Source organism: Eptesicus fuscus, chromosome 9 (genome assembly GCF_027574615.1).
Source record: "Eptesicus fuscus isolate TK198812 chromosome 9, DD_ASM_mEF_20220401, whole genome shotgun sequence".
Lineage (NCBI taxonomy): Eukaryota > Metazoa > Chordata > Mammalia > Chiroptera > Vespertilionidae > Eptesicus > Eptesicus fuscus.
Genome location: NC_072481.1, coordinates 1,497,519 through 1,514,912, shown reverse-complemented (window position 1 = coordinate 1,514,912; position 17,394 = coordinate 1,497,519). Strand labels below are relative to the sequence as shown.

General features: G+C 69.1%; 1 protein-coding gene across 1 annotated transcript in view; it reads right to left on the bottom strand.

The window, feature by feature from the left end:
• Positions 1-550: 550 nt before the first annotated feature.
• Positions 551-17,394, bottom strand: part of PRDM16 (PR/SET domain 16) — a 189,051-nt gene continuing 172,207 nt past the window's right edge. Inside the window, exons 12-19 of the mRNA XM_054720667.1 lie at positions 16,495-16,582; positions 13,446-13,612; positions 12,643-12,720; positions 8,124-8,293; positions 6,529-6,703; positions 2,920-3,156; positions 1,825-2,002; positions 551-801 (exon numbers count right to left, since the gene is read on the bottom strand). Of these exons, the coding sequence (XP_054576642.1) occupies positions 667-801; positions 1,825-2,002; positions 2,920-3,156; positions 6,529-6,703; positions 8,124-8,293; positions 12,643-12,720; positions 13,446-13,612; positions 16,495-16,582 (1,228 nt within the window). The 3' untranslated portion in view covers positions 551-666. The remainder of the gene's footprint in view (positions 802-1,824; positions 2,003-2,919; positions 3,157-6,528; positions 6,704-8,123; positions 8,294-12,642; positions 12,721-13,445; positions 13,613-16,494; positions 16,583-17,394) is intronic.

The window sequence follows — 17,394 nt, the reverse complement described above, 5'->3', positions numbered from 1 at the left end:
TGGCTTCACAAATAGGGTCGAGGGTAGAAAACCTCCGTTCGCTACGGTCCCAAGGCCACGCGCAGCCGGCGCGGCCCGGGAGGGCGCGGCTTTGCAAGTAAGCTCAGGTTCGAAGCGATGCAAAATTACTTTTACAAAACAAGTTGCAAGTCCTTTTTCAATCTCTTTTTAAAAAATACTGTCTGTTATTAAAACCACATGCTTAAATAGACTCTGTCGTCAGTAAGGTCACCAAGAGGGCTGTTCTCGTCGTTTTCATATAAAAATCGTGTGGGCCGCTCCCTCCGCAGGGCACTCCGGGTCCGTCCTCCCCTCCGGCCCCGAGGTGGCCCCGGCTTCAGTGCGGAGGAGTCCCGCCGGTGCCCACCGGGCTGATGCCGCCAGGCCGTCCCGTGCGCCGCGCCCACGGCCGTGCGCCGGGCTGTCCTGAGGGCGCCCTGGAGCCCGGTTCTCAGAGACGCGGGCCCTCGACCTCAGGGACTTCGGTTTCTGGGTTCTCATTGGAAAAGGCGAGTGAAACCAGGGGGCGGACGCGGAGGAGCGGCGAATGCAGGCGAGAGGGTCTCCCTGGCCGCGGGCCGCGCCGGCCCCTGAGGCCCTCGCTGGGATTTCCGTCGCGATGTGGGGCCCGAGATCACCTCGTGAGCCCCAGCCCCCCGGGGCCGGTCAGAGGTGGTTGATGGGGTTAAAGGCTCCAGCCTCGGGCGTGGGTCCCGCGATGTTCAGCCAAGCATCCAGGGGGCTCTGGGCGGCCGCGCGGAGAGGAGGGTCCTCGGAGAGCGACAGCATCATTGCGTACGCCTGGCGGGGGGACACGCGACACAGGCCGGCAGGTGAGCCAGGGACCCCAGGCCGGCTCCGTCCTCGCCCCTCCCACCGCCTCGGCCCACTCAGCCCCACACGGGAGGAGAGAGGGCAGGTGCCAGGGCCCGGCCCATGGAGACCAGACCCCCCCAACCAGGCCTGGAGGAGGAGCAGGGGGGCCGCAGAGGGGAGCAAGGACGCCATGGCCCCGGCAGAGGGGCTCCTCGGCCTCTCAGGGTGTAGCCCCTGCAGTCACCTCGGCCACCCCTTTTCTCTGCCTGGTGACCCGCAAACCCGGGGGCGAGCGGGCACTGTGGGGGCCCTGGAGGTGCCGGTGGTCATCGCTAAGACCCCGCCCGCAGTCAGTCCCTGCCCTGGGGACGCCCGTGGGGACGCCCGTGGGGACGGAGGTGGGGATACCCGTGGGGACGGGGGTGCTGGGGGGAAGGAGCCTGCTCAGTCCCAGGGCACCTTCTGCCGTGAGCCGTGGGGTGCGAGGTGACGGCACCCGCAGGGCGGGCTGGGGGGTCAACACTCTGGACAGAATTAGTAAAAGACGAAGACAGACACACAGACGGCTTTGCTGAGACCCGGGGCTGCAGAGCTGGCTGAGGCCCTGTGGGCTCCGGACTGGAGGGAACCGGGAGGCGGGTTCTGTGGCGGCTACGCTGGGGAACGGGCCCCGGTCAAGCCTGGTCCTCCCTGACCCCGTCACGGCTCCCGCGTGGACCAGTGCCCCCTGCGGGGCAGCTTGCTGCGAGGAAACCTGGCCACGGCCCTCTGGCCGGTCACAGAGGGCGGGGGCGGGGCAGCCCCCCCCCACACCTGCTCGGGGGCACCGCCTTCTGGGGACGGCTGCTGCGGGGACGTGGTGGTCCTCGGGGCGTCTCTTTAGCCAATGCAATGGGCACGGGCGGGCCAGTGGGTCCTGGGCCCCCAGGCAGGCCCGGGGTGGCCACGCGAGAGGCCAGGCTGCCCCTGCCTCGCCTGGGGGAGGGGCGGGGCTCTGCGGGTACCTACCTGGCTCTTAGCCTGCCTGTACAGGGTCTGTTTTAAAGCCTCAGAGTCTAGGGTGGAATTAAGCACATCCTTAACTTCCAGCGCCTCCTCGGCTGCTCTGCGCAGGTCCAGCCCCTTCCCAAAAGTCGGCACCGGCTCCAAAGCTAGGAGACTGCCCGCCGGCGGCTGCTCGGCGCACCTGCACCAACCGAGAGGCCTCCGTGAGCCGCGGCCTCGGCCCTGCGCCGCCACATGCACGCCACGGTCTCCACGAGCCACATGCACAAGACAGACACACGGACACACGGACACCAGGACGGAAGCCACACGGATGCAGGAGAAGCACGGACAGAGGACACGGAGCGGGTGAGTACACGCACACGTGTTGCAAGTAGCAGGCGGGGCCTCCGGGTTTCCAGGGACCAGGACAGAGGGGAGGCCTTGGCTCCCAAGATTCTGGGCGGCTGGGGGGGGGCCATGACCCTCGGGGGGGGATGGCTGTCTGTGAGGACTCCTCAGGGACTCCTGGAAGCCGGCACTGCCCGTGGCCGGGGGCGGCCAGCACTTGGGATGCAGGGAAAGGGCTCTGCTTGGCACAACTTCCAGAACGACGGGGCTCAGTCCCGGCACCACAGCGCCCGCGGAGGCTGGACGGCACCCGGCGACAGCTACCGTGTGGCCCTGCGGCCAGCCAGCTCTCTCCGTGCCGCCCCCCACGCTGCTCCCCGGCCTCTCGGTGCTCATGCATGTGCATGTGCGCGCGCATGAGAGTATGTACACGCACACATGTTTGCACACATGTTAGCAGGTGCACACACATGCCAGTGCATACACAGTGCATATAGGCACATGTCTGCACACACACATTTGCATGTGTGTGCATGTTTGTATGTGGTGTGTGTGTGAGTGGCTGGGCCTGGCCCCTCCCCAGGCGGGGCCTCTCCCGGGCCTACGTGCAGAAGCCCCGTGGCAGAGACCCCTGCAGGGAGGAGGGGCCAGAGGGAGGGGCGGGCCCTGCCGGTTTGGGAGTGAGTGACCCTCCTGATGCTCAGGGCCTCCCTGGCTGGCCCCGGCTCTCTCAGCGGCCCTGGCCGTGGCCCAGAGGCTGGCACCCACCTTCGGGTGTGGTCGAAGCCCACGGCCAGGGCGGCGGGTGGCTCCTCGTCCTCCTCGTCCTCGTAGGTGCCCTGGGGCTCGGGCGGGGGGGACACGTTGTCGTCCTGGGACTTCCCCGCAAGGCTCTCATCGTCCTCCTCCTCCAGCTCCTCCTCCTCCTCCTCCTCGCCGTCCTCCGGCTTCCCGCTGGCCAGGCCTGGGCACGGCGCCGTGCCGTCCAGCTCCTGGGCCTCTGGCCTGAAACGACACGGGAGGGAGTTGGCCACCGACCCCCAAAGGCCGGCGACTCGGCTCCAGTCGGCGCTCCCCCCGCTGCACCCCGACCTCCCAGCCCCCCTGGAGAGCTGGCCTTTGTGGCCACAGAATCCCTGAGCTGTGGTCCTGGGCTGTCCCCGCCGTGGTTCCAGCCCGTCCCCGTGGGGTGAGCGACTCCAGAAGAGAAGGATGCCGCTAAGCGCGTAGCCGGGGGCAGGCGGGGACCCCTCGCTGGCAGGGCTCCTGGCAGGGCGGACACTAAGTGTGGGTGTCAGGGGCGCCGTGGCCAGCCTGGCGTGGGGCCAGGGCCCGGCGGGGCACAGGAGGCGTCGGGGAGGTTTGCGGCCCAGCCTGAGGGACGCTGCTCCTCCGGCCTCGAGGACACGGGACGTGGACGGCCCAGTGGCCCCTCGGACGGCATTTGGTCCCGGGGTTCTGTGGACGGTGTTGGGTCCTGGGTTCTGTGGACGGTATTGGGTCCCGGGGTTCTGTGGGCGGTGCTGGGTCCCGGGTTCTGTGGACGGTGTTGGGTCCCGGGGTTCTGTGGACGGTGTTGGGTCCTGGGTTCTGTGGACGGTGCTGGGTCCTGGGTTCTGTGGATGGTGTTGGGTCCCAGGGTTCTGTGGGCGGTGCTGGGTCCCGGGTTCTGTGGGCGGTGTTGGGTCCCGGGGTTCTGTGGACGGTGCTGGGTCCCGGGTTCTGTGGACGGTGTTGGGTCCCGGGGTTCTGTGGACGGTGTTGGGTCCCGGGGTTCTGTGGGCGGTGCTGGGTCCCGGGTTCTGTGGGCGGTGTTGGGTCCCGGGGTTCTGTGGGCGGTGCTGGGTCCCGGGTTCTGTGGACGGTGTTGGGTCCCGGGGTTCTGTGGATGGTGTTGGGTCCCGGGGTTCTATGGATGGTGTTGGGTCCCGGGGTTCTGTGGACGGTGCTGGGTCCCGGGGTTCAGTGGACGGTGCTGGGTCCTGGGGTTCTGTGGACGGTGTTGGGTCCCGGGGTTCAGTCAGTGGCAGACCCCGGGACAGGTTTGCCTTGGAGACAAGTCTCCTGAGGTGCTGGCCCCCTGGGCCCCTCAGCCCGGGCAGGGCTTTCCACAGCGGGTCCCCGTGACCACAGGCTCCGGGAGCACGGGGTGAGCGCGAGTCCTTGCTTCCTTCAGGCCTGGGCTCCGCGCGTCAGCAAGCCCGTGACGGGGGCGGTGGGGGGGTGGGGAAGGGGGAGCAGGGGCGATGTGAGGCCCCAGGCGGCCAGCAGAAGGTGCAGGGAGGCGGTGGGCTCGGCACTCGCTGGCTGAGCCCACGTTCTGAGCTCCCAGACCTGCACCTCCTGGACCCGCAGGGATTCTGACAGCTGACCCGCCTTCTGGGGGGGCCGGGCCCAGCGTGTTTCCCTGTCACCGGGCACCTGTGCGGGCACCGGGCACGCGCCCATCCCACCAGCGGGGGGAGGGGGGTCTGGACCAGGTGATGTGGCCGAGACCAGTCCTGTCTCTTTGTGGGCTCTCTGCGGTGGCCTTGGGGGGGGGGTCCTGGCCCCTCGGGGCCCTGTGCCCTATCGGGGACCTAAGGCCCCCCCGCCCCGCCCCCATCCCCATGCTGAGGACGCGGTGAGCAGGCGGGCAGCTGCGGGTACCGGGACGGGAGCATGTTCAGCCTGCAGCCCTGCGTGTCCTTCCGTGGGACCTGCATGCACCGGGCCATTTCCTATGTGAACCCCCCCCCCCCCCGAGTATCTGCTCATGGCAGGCGGCCCGCACCAGGTGGGGTGCTCCTGAGGGTCCAGCGTGCACCGTGGGGGGCCCGGCGCCTGGTGCCGGCTTCAGACAGAGAGGACATGAGGACACGCGTGCAGGCCTCCAAACAGCTGCCCGGGGCGCGTGCACGTCCCCGGGCGGCCGGGACACAGCCACGGCCGGGCATCAACCACAGGACCTTCTCTCCCGGTTCTGGGGCAGCGCCTGAGGTCCAGAGACAGGGCTGGTCCCTCGGGTCGTGAGGGGGACCCGGCCCGGGCCCCGCTCCGGTGGCCGCGGCATCCTCAGCCTGCAGACCCACCCCCTCTCTGCTCCGTCTTCGCACGACACCCATCCTTGTGCACGTCTGCGTCCAGTCCCCCCTTTACAAGGTCCCCAGTCACGTGGGATGAGGGTCACCAGCCCGTGTGCGACCTCATGTTCCCCAGTCAGGTCGCTCCTGTGGCCAGGCCTCCGACAGAGGGATCTGCGGGGCACCTGTCGGCCCCCGGATTTCAGGGGCCGTGAGGCCGGGACCCCGGGGGTGCGGAGTGAGGACCATCCGGTTCACACTGCCCCACGGATCTGCCAGGGACCCAGCGCCTGACGTGGGTGTATGTTGACCGAGACCCTGGTTCCCACTTTCAACAGTGACATGGGGCGCCTCCGGCCCGGGCTCGGGCTCCCTGGACGGGGCGGTCCGAGCGCCTGGTGAGTGGCTCTGCCCGGCTCTCTGGGGACTCCGTCAGAGCCTCCCTCACGCCCCTGCCCGGAGCAGCAGGGCAGCCCTGGCGGACGCGCACGCAAAGGTCAGGGGGTAGGATGGCGCCCTGGGAATACCGACGACAGGGACCCCTCTCCTGAGGACTGCCCTCACCTGCTGGGGGTGGGTGGGGGCCCTGGGCCTGGAGACAGTTAAGCTGCAGCCCACCCGTGGCCACCATGGTGGTCAGTGCCCTGGGCCTGGCGCCCCACTCCTCTGGGCCTCAGTTTCCCCTCCGAAGAGCTAGGGGATCGCACCCCGAGGCCTCTGGGAGTCGGCAGTGTCTCTGGTTCGCGGACACCTGGTCTGGCACAACCGTCCCCCAAGGAGAACTCTTCCTGGGGCCGGAGGACCTTCGGGGGGCAGGGCAGTGCCACGCACCGAGCCCCGTGATTGGGGTTGTGCGGAGCCCCCTCCTTCTTGAACCCGAAGCCCTCATTTTTCTGCTGCTGCTGGTGTGTGTCTCTGTGTGTGCGTGCTCACGTGTGTGCATGTGCGTGTGTGTGTCTGTGTTTAAAGGGGCGGCATTCTTGTCTGGAAACCTTCAGGGCCTGGGACTGAACGGTGTCCCCGAGTCTCGGGCTGCGAGGACCGTGCAGGCGCCCTCACCGGCTGGCATTTGGTCGCACACGTGTGACCGTCAAGGCCGTGCCGCGTCCAGGTGGAGAAACTGAGGCAGGGGTGGAGCCCTTGCGGACACTCCCCAGCTTCCAGGGCAGAGCTGGGCCGGAATGGGATCCGCTGCAGAGCCCGGGGGCCTGGCCCGGGGGCAGGTGCTGGGGGGGGGGGGGTGCCCCGCTCTGGGCTCAGCCGCACAGGGGGGCTGGGCGCCCACACAGCCCCGGGCCCGGCAGGGGCTTCTTACCGCTTGTCTGTTCGCGCTGACGCTTGGTTCATCTCGCTGTTGGCGATGAAGTTTCTGATTTCAGAGAAGTAGGAGTCTTCCTTCTCGTCTAAAAGTGCGTGGGTGTCCGACTCAGAGGTGGGGGAGGAGGCGCTGGTCCCCAGGTGGTTCGTGAGGATCCCGGAGTGCTGGCTCACTGCGTGGAGGGGAACGGGGGGCCCTCAGCTGGACCGCTCCCCTCCCCCCTGCTCCTCTCCCCATTCAGAGCCCCAGCATCCAAGTTCTACCTACCGGACCCCCGTTCCTGAACCACCTCCCGGGGCTGCCTGCGGGCATGCACCCGGGGTCTTCTCCCCTGGGGTCTTCTCCCCTGGGGCCTGTCCCCCCTGTGCCCCTGGGGCCTGCTCCCCAGGTATCTGTTCCCCTGGGGCGTGCTCCCCTGGGGCGTGCTCCCCTGGGATGTGCTCCCCTGGGGCCTGCTCCCCTGGAACGTGCTCCCTGGGACGTGCTCCCCTGGGGCCTGCTCCCCTGGGACGTGCTCCCTGGAACGTGCTCCCCTGGGGCGTGCTCCCCGGGACGTGCTCCCCTGGGACGTGCTCCCCTGGAACGTGCTCCCTGGGACGTGCTCCCCTGGGACGTGCTCCCCTGGAACGTGCTCCCATGGGACGTGCTCCCCTGGGATGTGCTCCCCTGGGACGTGCTCCCCTGGAACGTGCTCCCTGGGACGTGCTCCCCTGGGACGTGCTCCCCTGGGACGTGCTCCCCTGGTACGTGCTCCCTGGGATGTGCTCCCCTGGGACGTGCTCCCCTGGGGCGTGCTCCCCTGGGACGTGCTCCCCTGGGACGTGCTCCCCTGGGATGTGTTCCCTGGGATGTGCTCCCCTGGGGTGTGCTCCCCTGGGACGTGCTCCCCTGGGACGTGCTCCCCGGGGGCGTGCTCCCCTGGGGTGTGCTCCCCTGGGACGTGCTCCCCTGGGACGTGCTCCCCTGGAATGTGCTCCCCTGGGACGTGCTCCCCTGGGGCGTGCTCCCCTGGGACGTGCTCCCCTGGAACGTGCTCCCCTGGGACGTGCTCCCCTGGGACGTGCTCCCCTGGAATGTGCTCCCCTGGGACGTGCTCCCCTGGGACGTGCTCCCCTGGAATGTGCTCCCCTGGGACGTGCTCCCCTGGGATGTGCTCCCCTGGGACGTGCTCCCCTGGGACGTGCTCCCCTGGAGCCCTGGGGTGTGCTCCCCTGGGACGTGCTCCCCTGGGGCCTGCTCCCCTGGGACGTGCTCCCCTGGGACGTGCTCCCCTGGGACGTGCTCCCCTGGGATGTGCTCCCTGGGACGTGCTCCCCTGCGACGTGCTCCCCTGGAACGTGCTCCCTGGGACGTGCTCCCCTGGGGCCTGCTCCCCTGGGACGTGCTCCCCTGGGACGTGCTCCCCTGGGATGTGCTCCCTGGGATGTGCTCCCCTGGGACGTGCTCCCCTGGGACGTGCTCCCCTGGAACGTGCTCCCTGGGACGTGCTCCCCTGGGATGTGCTCCCTGGGACGTGCTCCCTGGGACGTGCTCCCCGGGGGCGTGCTCCCCTGGGACGTGCTCCCCTGGGGTGTGCTCCCCGGAGTGCTCACCTGGCGCGTGCTCGTGCTCGTGCTTCTTCAGGTGCCGGTCCAGGTTGGTCTGCTGCCCGAAGCAGCGGCTGCACAGGTGGCACTTGAAGGGCTTCTCCTTGTTGTGGATGTTGCGGACGTGCCGCTGCAGGTTGGAGGAGATGCTGAAGGACCGGTCGCAGTACTTACACCTGCGGGACACACACGCTCAGCGGAGGCCTTGCTGGAGGAGGGGGACCCGGTGGGGCGTGCCCCTGGGTGTGCAGCGCCCAGACTCCCCGGCGTCTCCGTCCTCCGGGTGGTGGGTCACCCAGCTCGGCGGCCCTGGGCCTGGCAGGTCCACCCACAGGGCGACGTGCTGCCAGCGGCCTCAAGGGGGCAGCACCTCACCATGGAACGATGCTGAGGCTGGTCCAGGGAAGGAGGGGTCAGCAGACAGCTCCCCGCAACTGTGCTCCCTGAAACTGTCCTCCCCGCAGAGACCCCCACCTGGCGCAGGCGAGGAGAGCCGGTCCCGGCGGCCCTCGGGCTAGTCCACCGATGGGGGTGGGGGCTCCCAGCCTCGTGGCCGTCGGGGTGCTCCCCGCAGGGACCACAGTGACCTCACTGTCCTCTTTGGGGGGCAGCCCACCTGCTCAGCTCATCTGTGTGCCCCGTGGGCTCCCTGCAGCCCGCGCGGTGCAGGGGCTCCCGCCGCGCCCCCAGAATATTCTGCTGACGGCCCTTTCGTCCGAACAAGCGCTACTGAGAGGAAATCGCCGCGACGCACCGTCTGAGACACCGGCCATGTGACGCGCCCCGTGGGGTTGGGGCCCTCGGGCGGGGCCGGCCCTCACGCCCACCCTCCCGACCCCCATGCAGAGGGCGAAACTAGAGCCGGCAAGACACCCAGCCAGAAACAGGGAGGGAGCCAGGGCCCCGGAGGGGGACCGGGAAGGGCCCTGCGCTGCCCCCTCCTGGAGGTGGAAGTCCAAGCAAGGCGGGTGATGGACAGGTGCTCGCACCTGCACTGTGTCCGGCTGAAGCAGCACACTTGTGTGTATGTGCATGTGTGCGCACACAGTGCACATGTATTAGCGTGTACGTGTGCCTGTGCACATGTGGGTACACGTGTGTGCACACAGTGCAGGTGTCAGCATGTACATGCATGCCCATGCACCTTTTGGTACATGTGGGTGTGCAGGCATGCGTGCACACAGTCCATGTGTGTTAGTGTGCGCCTGTTCATGCACATGTGGGCACATGTGGGTGTGTGCAGTGTGGGTGCATGCCCACGTGTGGTGCATGTGCAGACGGGCACAAACAAGTGCTCTGGTCTTTGGAACTCCTCCTGGCAGCCTCCCCTCTGTCCGTGGTGTCAGGCTCCCACTGCAGCCTCTCCTCCGGCGGCTGCTCAAGTGCAAGGCCACGCTGGCCCCAGCCCAGGTCTGGGCGTCCACCGCCTGCCCACGAGGAGGCGTGCCGGGCTGCGCCGTGCCCGCCTGGGCCTGTACCGCGCTCACACGCACCGCGCCCCTTTCCTCGTTCCTGTCAACAAGTCCCCGGGGGGCAGCGCGTGACCCGGAGAAGGGGGTCCGGGTGAGAAGGAGGCTGCGGGGCGCTGGTCCCCCGCGGGGGGTCAGGACTTGGTGTGGATCCTCCCTGCAGCCTCTGTGGGCCGGGAGGGTGGGTGGCCACGCCTTCCGTGGGCCACAGAGTCCCGCGTGGCCTCCCGGTTCTAATCTCAGACAAACAAGCCTGTTTGAAATTGAGGGGAGCAGCCGCCCAGGGCTCCGGGGAGCAGGGCCTGCGAGCAGCTGGGATTTGCCTGGTAGATCAGCTGACAAGTGGCGGCTGAAATGTGTGGCCGCGCTGCGCAGAGTAACACCGCTGCCCGGGAGCGAGCACAGGTGGCGGCCACGGGGGCGGGCGGCGCGGGCCTGCAGGGACCTGGCCATGACCGTGTCCGCGGCCACCGCAGGGAAGCCAGCCGCGGCGGACACAGCGCGGGGCAGGGGAGGGTGGGATGGCCCCGGGCAGCGTTCCCTCCGCCCCCCCCCCCCCAGGACCACACCCCAGGGCAATGCTGCCGGGAACTGTCAGGAAAGGGACAGAGACTCTGAGGCCCAGCCCCAGGCTAAGGCTAAGGGAGGAAGAAGAGCCGCCGGCCCGGCACGGGGGTGGGGCTTCACGCAGATGGCGGGACGGGAGCCCGGGAGGAACGGGACTGAGGTGGGAGGCGGGAATCCCAGGTCCCGCCCGGGCCCACGGGCAGCCTCGGAGCCTCGCCTCCACGGTGTGACTGGAGCCCCCGCCGGCGCCAGGGCGGGCGGAGAAGGCAGCCCCTCAACCCTAATTCAGTCCTTTTGTTGTTGCTGAGCCCTCACCCGGGATGTTTTCCCAGTGATTTTAGAGAGAGGGAGAGGGGGCACAGAGAGAAGCACCGATGTGAGACACATCGATGGGTTGCCTCCTGCACGCCACCTGACCCGGGCCGGGGCCGGGGAGGAGCCTGCCACCAAGGTTCGTGCCCTTGGCTGGAATCGAACCCGGGACCCTTTGGGCTGCAGGCCGACACTCTATCCACTGAGCCACACGGGCCAGGGCTCCAGTTCAGTCTTTCTGTCCCTCCACCCTCATCTCAACAAGGCCTGCGCGGAGCTGCGAGGGCGAGGGTCTAAGGCTCCTTCCCTCCCGCCTCACTCTGACCAGGAGCCGCCGCCGGCCGAGGGGCCCGGCCCGAGTCCCCCCTCCCCTCCGGGAAGCGTGTCAGCCACCGGAGAACGTACTGTCCGCCCCACGCGCGGGCTTGGCCGCGGCGGAGTCACTTCAGATGGCCGGCGCAGACGTGGAAGGAAGTGGCTCAGCTTGTGCGGCGGGATCACCGGGCCATGCGCAGCCACGAGAGCCGGCGGCGAGGGGACGGCCGCTGGCCTCCCTGGTGCGCACATGGGGACGCACACATGGGGTGGGTGCTCATGCAGGCGGGCGGTGGGCGGAGCCTTACTCAGCCCCCCGGGGCGGGGAGCCCCCCTCCTTGGCAGGTTTCTGAGGCCGAATGTGTGCATTTCCCTTTTCCCACTTAAACCTCCCAATGATCAAAGGCAGCCCGGAACCCCTGATGTCTCGGGCAGTCCCCCCCGGGCCCCTCATCACAGGGCCGCCTGGCACCCAGGAAAGGCGAGATCCGAAACGCGAACTTTCCCAGCCATTATTGCTCCGTAAGTTGAACCTCCCGGATTGGAGAGAACAAAGAAATCAATGACAACCAAGCGTTTCCATAAACACGCCCGACCCCCGGCTTTGCACGGAACACGGTCTGGAAACCGGCTCGCGTTACAGACAGACCGGGCGGCGGGCAACAGCCCAGCCCCCCGCGGCTGCTGGCCTTCGGTGGGCGGTACCCCGCTTCCGGGCGCCGGGCCTGTGCCGGGCGCTGGGCGCTGCCACACGCGTGATGGCTGGGGACACGCGTGATGTCTCAGGGAGGGCATGGGGACCGTGACACCTGCAGGCGCCCCCTGTGGCCCCCTCCCCAGGGAGGGGACACCCCCACACACAGCTCCGTCTCCAGGGCCAGGGGGTGACTCCGGCTCAGAGGAGCCAGATGTGGGAACCTTCTGCCTCCAAGTCCCAGCCGGGCCAGCTCCCTACTCCCAACCGCGGCCCCTCGCGCCCCCAGCACGATGCGGGGCAGCGAACCCCGCGGCTCCCCAGGGTGCTCCAGGCCGCCAGCACCCGAGGCTCTCGCCCAAAATGCCGACCCCGGGCCCTTCCCAGCCGGGGTCCTGAAAGCCAGGGTCCCCCGCAGCCCGCTCCTGCCCCCGGAAAGCCCAGGGCCATGGCCCAGGTCGGTGTGCGGGCGAGGCCCTCGGCTCGGATGTGGCCTCGGACCCCCGGCAAGTCCCGGGGCGTCTCCGAGCCCGGGCCCCAAGCTTTGAAAGGAGGGTTGTGCCCCACTTGCGAGCCCCCCGCTGTGCTGTGTGGCCGCGTTGCTGCCCAGGGACTGAGGGCGAGGTGGGGAGCGGACGCACGGCTCTTCCAGGGCCCTAAGGGGACCCATGCTCGTCCCTGGGGTGCCCCGGCCTGGCTGGGACCCGCATTAGCTCAGAGCTCCGTTCCACGGGCCCCGGCCCTAGGCACCACCCCGGCCCGGGTCAGGTCAGCCACGGCCATCGGCATCGGCATCGGCCATCGGCCATCGGCCATCGGCCAGGGGCATCGGCCATCGGCATCGGCATCGGCATCGGGAGGTGAACGAGGCTGGGCTGGGCGGGGGGTTCGGCTGAGGCTTCGCCGACAGACCACCCTGGGCCTGGATTCTGGCAGGCCCCGCTCTGAGCCCCTGCCCAGCGGACACCCCGCCCCCCCAAGCCAGGACGGGACGGGCTGCTCCTGGCATCGTCCTCCAGGGGCAGGTGGGAGCCCCCAGAGCCTGCTGTACAAGGCCCCAGGCAGGACGGCGGGGGTCAGGAGGGGCCGGAGGGACCGGGAGCACACGCGGGTCCCACTCCCCACTGCTCTCACCGTGGCGAGAGCCCCCACCCCACGCGGCTCCCACCTGTACGGCTGCTCCCCGGTGTGCGTCCTCAGGTGTCGCGTGAGGTTTGCAGATCGAGGGAAGATCTTCCCGCAGTACCTGGGGGGCGGGGGGGGGGGGAGGCCGTCAGGAGACCCAGGGGCCGGGAGCTTCCTGGCGCAGCCCCCCTCAAACTCGACATCTAGTCCCCCCAGCTCCTCCCCCGGGGCAGGTGGCCGGCTGCACAGCCTGGACTTCAATGGCTCCTGCAGCCCCAGCGCCCAGCGGAGCTTTAGAGAAGCCACTACGGACGGACTTTCCTGCTGGGCCTCCGGGCGGTTCCCTCCTCAAACATCATCTCAGCCCGGAGCCCAGGGGTGCTGCGCCGGCTGGGACGGGCTGGGACCGGCTGGGACCGGCTGGGACGGGCTGGGACCGGCTGGGACGGGCTGGGACCGGCTGGGACGGGCTGGGACGGGCTGGGACGGGCTGGGACTGGCTGGGACGGGCTGGGACCGGCTGGGACGGGCTGGGACGGGCTGGGCAGGCAGGTGCCGCGGGGGACAGTCCCCACCCAGAGCCGCAGTTGAGCCTCGCGCAGCCCGCCCTGGCCTCTGCCTCTGGGGTTCCCGCTGCCCGGCCGGCAGCCGCTCTCTGAGCTCCCACAGCTCGGGGGGAGCAGGGGGAGGCCCACCCCAAACACAAGCACTCGAGGACCACGGGCCATTCACGGCTGCGCTGCTGCAGGTTGTCGCTGGGGCTTCCCTGGAAATGCAGGGCCGCGGGCTGTGCTGTGTCCCCGTGGCCCCCCCCCGGGCGCCCGCCGGCCCCGGGCCCCGGCTCACCTGCAGGTGTAGCGCTCCTTGCCCTTCCTGAGGATGGGGTCGGAGAGCGTGGGCGGCGGGGAGCGGAAGTTGAAGGGGTGGTGGGGCAGGGGCTGCAGGGCGCTGGCGTCCGCCTTCATGGCCGCGAAGCTCTCCAGCTTCTCCGTCATGGTCTCGATGGCTGACATCTGTGGGCGCGAGAACGGGAGAGGCTGGGGGACTCCCCGGAGACACCCCCTCTCTTTGACTTGCTTTTTTTTGTTGTTTTTTTTGTTAATTCTCACCCAGGGATATTTATCCATTGATTTTTAGGGAGAGACAGAGAGAAGCATTGATGTGAGAGAGACACCTTGATGGGTTGCCCCCTGCCCACACCCCAACCAGGGCCCGGGTGGGGAGGAGCCTGCAGCCAAGGTACCTGTTCTCGACTGGAATCCAACCCGGGACCCTTTGGTCCTCAGCCCGATGCTCTGTCCACTGAGCGCACCGGCCAGGGCCCGCCCCCTCTCGTGAAGCGTGGGGACCCGCCCATGGGTGTCGGGTCCTCGGTGACAGAGCACGGCAGGGCCCGGCCGGGACGAGAGGCCACGCGGCCTCAGGCGTCATTGGAACCAGATACCCTGGCGTCTCCTCGGCCCTGGGCTGGATCCGTCCACCGACCGCGGCCCCAGCCCTGCCCCGGTCCTTCCCCTGAGCCCCCATCACAGTCCGGGGTCCTCGCTTGGGAGCTGGAGCTGACCTGCAGCCGCCCTGCCTGGCGTGGGGACCTAATGAGGCGGACTGTGCACACGGGCCATTACCCGCCCCCCCCGCCCCTCCCCAATGCTGAAACAGGCCAGCATCGCCTGCTGGCCTGCCCCCTGGCTGTCCCTCCTGACTGTCCAGTTTGGGTTAAAGACAAAATTATATCTATTATTATTTTTTGAGTCTTGAAAAATTAAGACCGTTACCTGAATCTCAAGGGATCACAGGGATCAGGACCTGAGGCGCCGCCACCCCTAGTGGCGGGAGGCCATAATTGCAGGCAACGTACTAAAAAGAATGCACAGCCTGAAACCGGACCTCGCTAACCCCATGGCCAGAGGGACAGGGCCACACGGCACAGGACACGGGGACACGGACCCAGGAGCCGCCTCTCTGCCCCTCGGAGATGCCATGGGCCGTGAGGAGGAGGAGGAGGAGTGTGGCAGTGGTTGTTTCCACGTGGTGGGCAGAGTCATGATCAGACTGTGCCTGCCCCCGAGTCCTGGGGGCGTGGGGACAGGAGAGCGGGGGCTGCTGCAGCACCATCCCTGACAGAGGGGCGGTCCCGAGAGGCCTGCTGGGGCCTGGCCCTGCGGGGTGTGGGCGGGGCCTGGGCAGGCAGGGCATGTGCCATGGCCAGAGCCCCTCGGGGTGCAAGTTGGGGACCAACTGACTAATGAATAGAAAGTGAGGTCTGCCCACAACGGCCCAGGCACTGTGACCCCGGGCTGCCACCTTGTCCCGTGCCCGCCCCGTCCGGTGGCAGGACTCCGGGCCTGGCCATCCCCGTGGGGGAGGGAGGCACGGCTGTGGGCTGCCCTCCCCGGGCCCCTGAGGGACAGATGTGAACTGCCCCCTCAGCGGCTGTCCAGCCCCTCCCCGGCCCCTCCGTGGACAGTGGGGCCCCTGGAACACACACTGCTGCCCCCTGCCCGCCCGTCTGTTTCAGCCACCGTCTTGAAAGGTTCTGGAACGCTCTACCACTCGACTCCCCAGGACCCCCAGAGGCGGGGAGGGGCCATGGCCAGCAGGACCTCCTTGCCCTGCGCCCTGGGGCTGCCCACGCACGTCAGGCCTCAGGAGGGAAGGCCCGGGCCTGGCCTGCCCGATGTGACGGCAGCAGCGCCCGCCCTGCCAGAGGCTCGGGCCATGCAATTAGGTCACTTCCTGGTCGTCTCCCATCTGGCCGCCCACCGAGCTCTGGGCCCACAGGGGGGGGGGGTGGCAGGGCCCAGCTGACAGGGGCCAGTGCGCCCCCGGCCCCTGGTGGTCAGGCCTGGGTGGGTCTCCGAGGCCGCAGTCCGGCCGGCCCTGCCCGCTCCGCCCCGTCAGATATTCCGGGCCCAGCTCCGTGCAAACACAAACACAGGATGCGCCTGGCCGGCCCGCGGTTCCCAGCCCGCGTTCCCAGCCGGCCCGAGGAAAATGGGGGGAAGTTGTTAACCCAGCCCCTGGCCCGGCAGACAATGGGGCTCTAAGTTTAGCTGGGAACCCGGGGGCGCAGGTTTCAACCTGGGGGTTTGTCCGAGGCGGGGCTCCGAGCAGAACAATGCCCGTCTGGAGTCTGGGCTCGCCCGGGACCCTCTGGGCTGAGGGGCGGGGGGTGTCTTTGGGGGGCTGGGCCCCACACAGTGAGGACAGGTGGGCGCAGGGGCAGGGAATCAGGGCCTCCGCCCGGCCCTGCTGGTCCCCTCAGCTCTGTGGCCCCTCTGTGCCCACCCCTGGGAGGCCCGGGCCTGAGGGGAGGGCGTGAGAGCCGGACGCAGGCCTGGGGGCTGTGGTTTCCTTCCCAGACCCAAACTTCAGTCTGGGGGTGGCCTCCCACCCTCTCCAGCCCCCGGGGACCCTCTGCTTGTCTCCTGTGCCTGCCTCCTCACCCCGCTCGGCCCCTGGACACACGGCCATCCTCTCCTGGTCTTCCTTGTCAGGCACCCCAAGGCCCGTGCACCCCAGAAAGGGCTGCGCACCCCCACATCCCGCCGTGTCCCTACCGCTGAGCCTTCCCCTCATGTTCTTGGCTTCACTCCCTCTGAGCTCTGCCCACCGCCCCTCCCGCAGCCGGGTCATGGCGGGGTGGGCCCGGGGGCCGGGGTCCTGGGCTGCTTCTGAGGACCCCACGGGGCTGCCCCCACCAGAGCCCACCTCCTTCCGCTCGTGTCCCTTCACCCCGTCCGGCCGCCGGGCGCTGCGTGTTCCGAGGGAGACCCCGGGCATCTGACGGGCAGGTGGGGAGGCTGCCGCCCGCCCCGGGGTGTGGCCCGGCCTGGACGGGCCTCGGGGTCCTGGCCCCCCGCCCCCGCCCCGCGCCCCGCCCAGCCCAGCTCACCTGGGGGTGGAAGAGCAGAGGGGGCGGCCGCAGGAACTTCTCCTTCAGGACGCCCACGGGGTCCGGCACCTTCCGCTTCTCCACCCTGCTGGACAGCAACGCCGCGGGTTACGTACCCCCAGGGCCCGCGGGCTCCTGCCTGCGCCCCTCGGTCACGGGGGCCCCGTCACGGCGGCTCTGCTCCCGTGGCCCCAGGTCACTGAGCCTCACCGACGCGCTGCCCGCCGAGCCCCGGCTCCCTCCCTCCCGTGCCCCCATCACCTCACCAGCTCTGGGCCCTCCCAGTCTCCCCAGCGCCCCCCACCCCAGCTGGGGCGTCCGTGACCGTGCGATCGCTGACCGTGGAGCCTGGGGCCTTCTCCGGAGCCCCTCACGCCCCGTGCACCAGCCCCGCCCCGTCCGCTCTGTCGGGGTCCCTGGGGTGGTCACAGCCGAACACGGAGCATGCAGGAGGCTGCCACCGACACCCCGACTTCCCTGTCCCCGGCCCTTGGCACCGGGCGCTCTGCCCAGCTGGTGAGTGACCAGCAGGCTCTGTCCTGGGGAAGCCACGGGCTCCTCCTGTGGCCGGCAGCCTCCACCTGGGCCCTGGCGGCCACATGCCGTGACACGTGGTCATTTCAGAGCAGGGGGGACGTGGCCAGCAGCCCCTCTCCCCTGAGGTCCCCTGAGGTCCCCTCTCACCCAGGGCCCCCTCATCCAGGACCCCCTCACCCAGGCCCCCCTTTGCCAGGTTCCTCCCTTGCCCAGGCCCTCCCTCACCCAGGTACCCTCCCATCATTTCCCAGCAGCGCCTGCCTCAGTTTCCCCTCGGGGTTGAGATTTAATCTACATGGGGAAACCTCTTCACAGGCAGACACAGCCCCTCTGCTTGGCTCCTGTGAGGCCCCAATCCCGTCC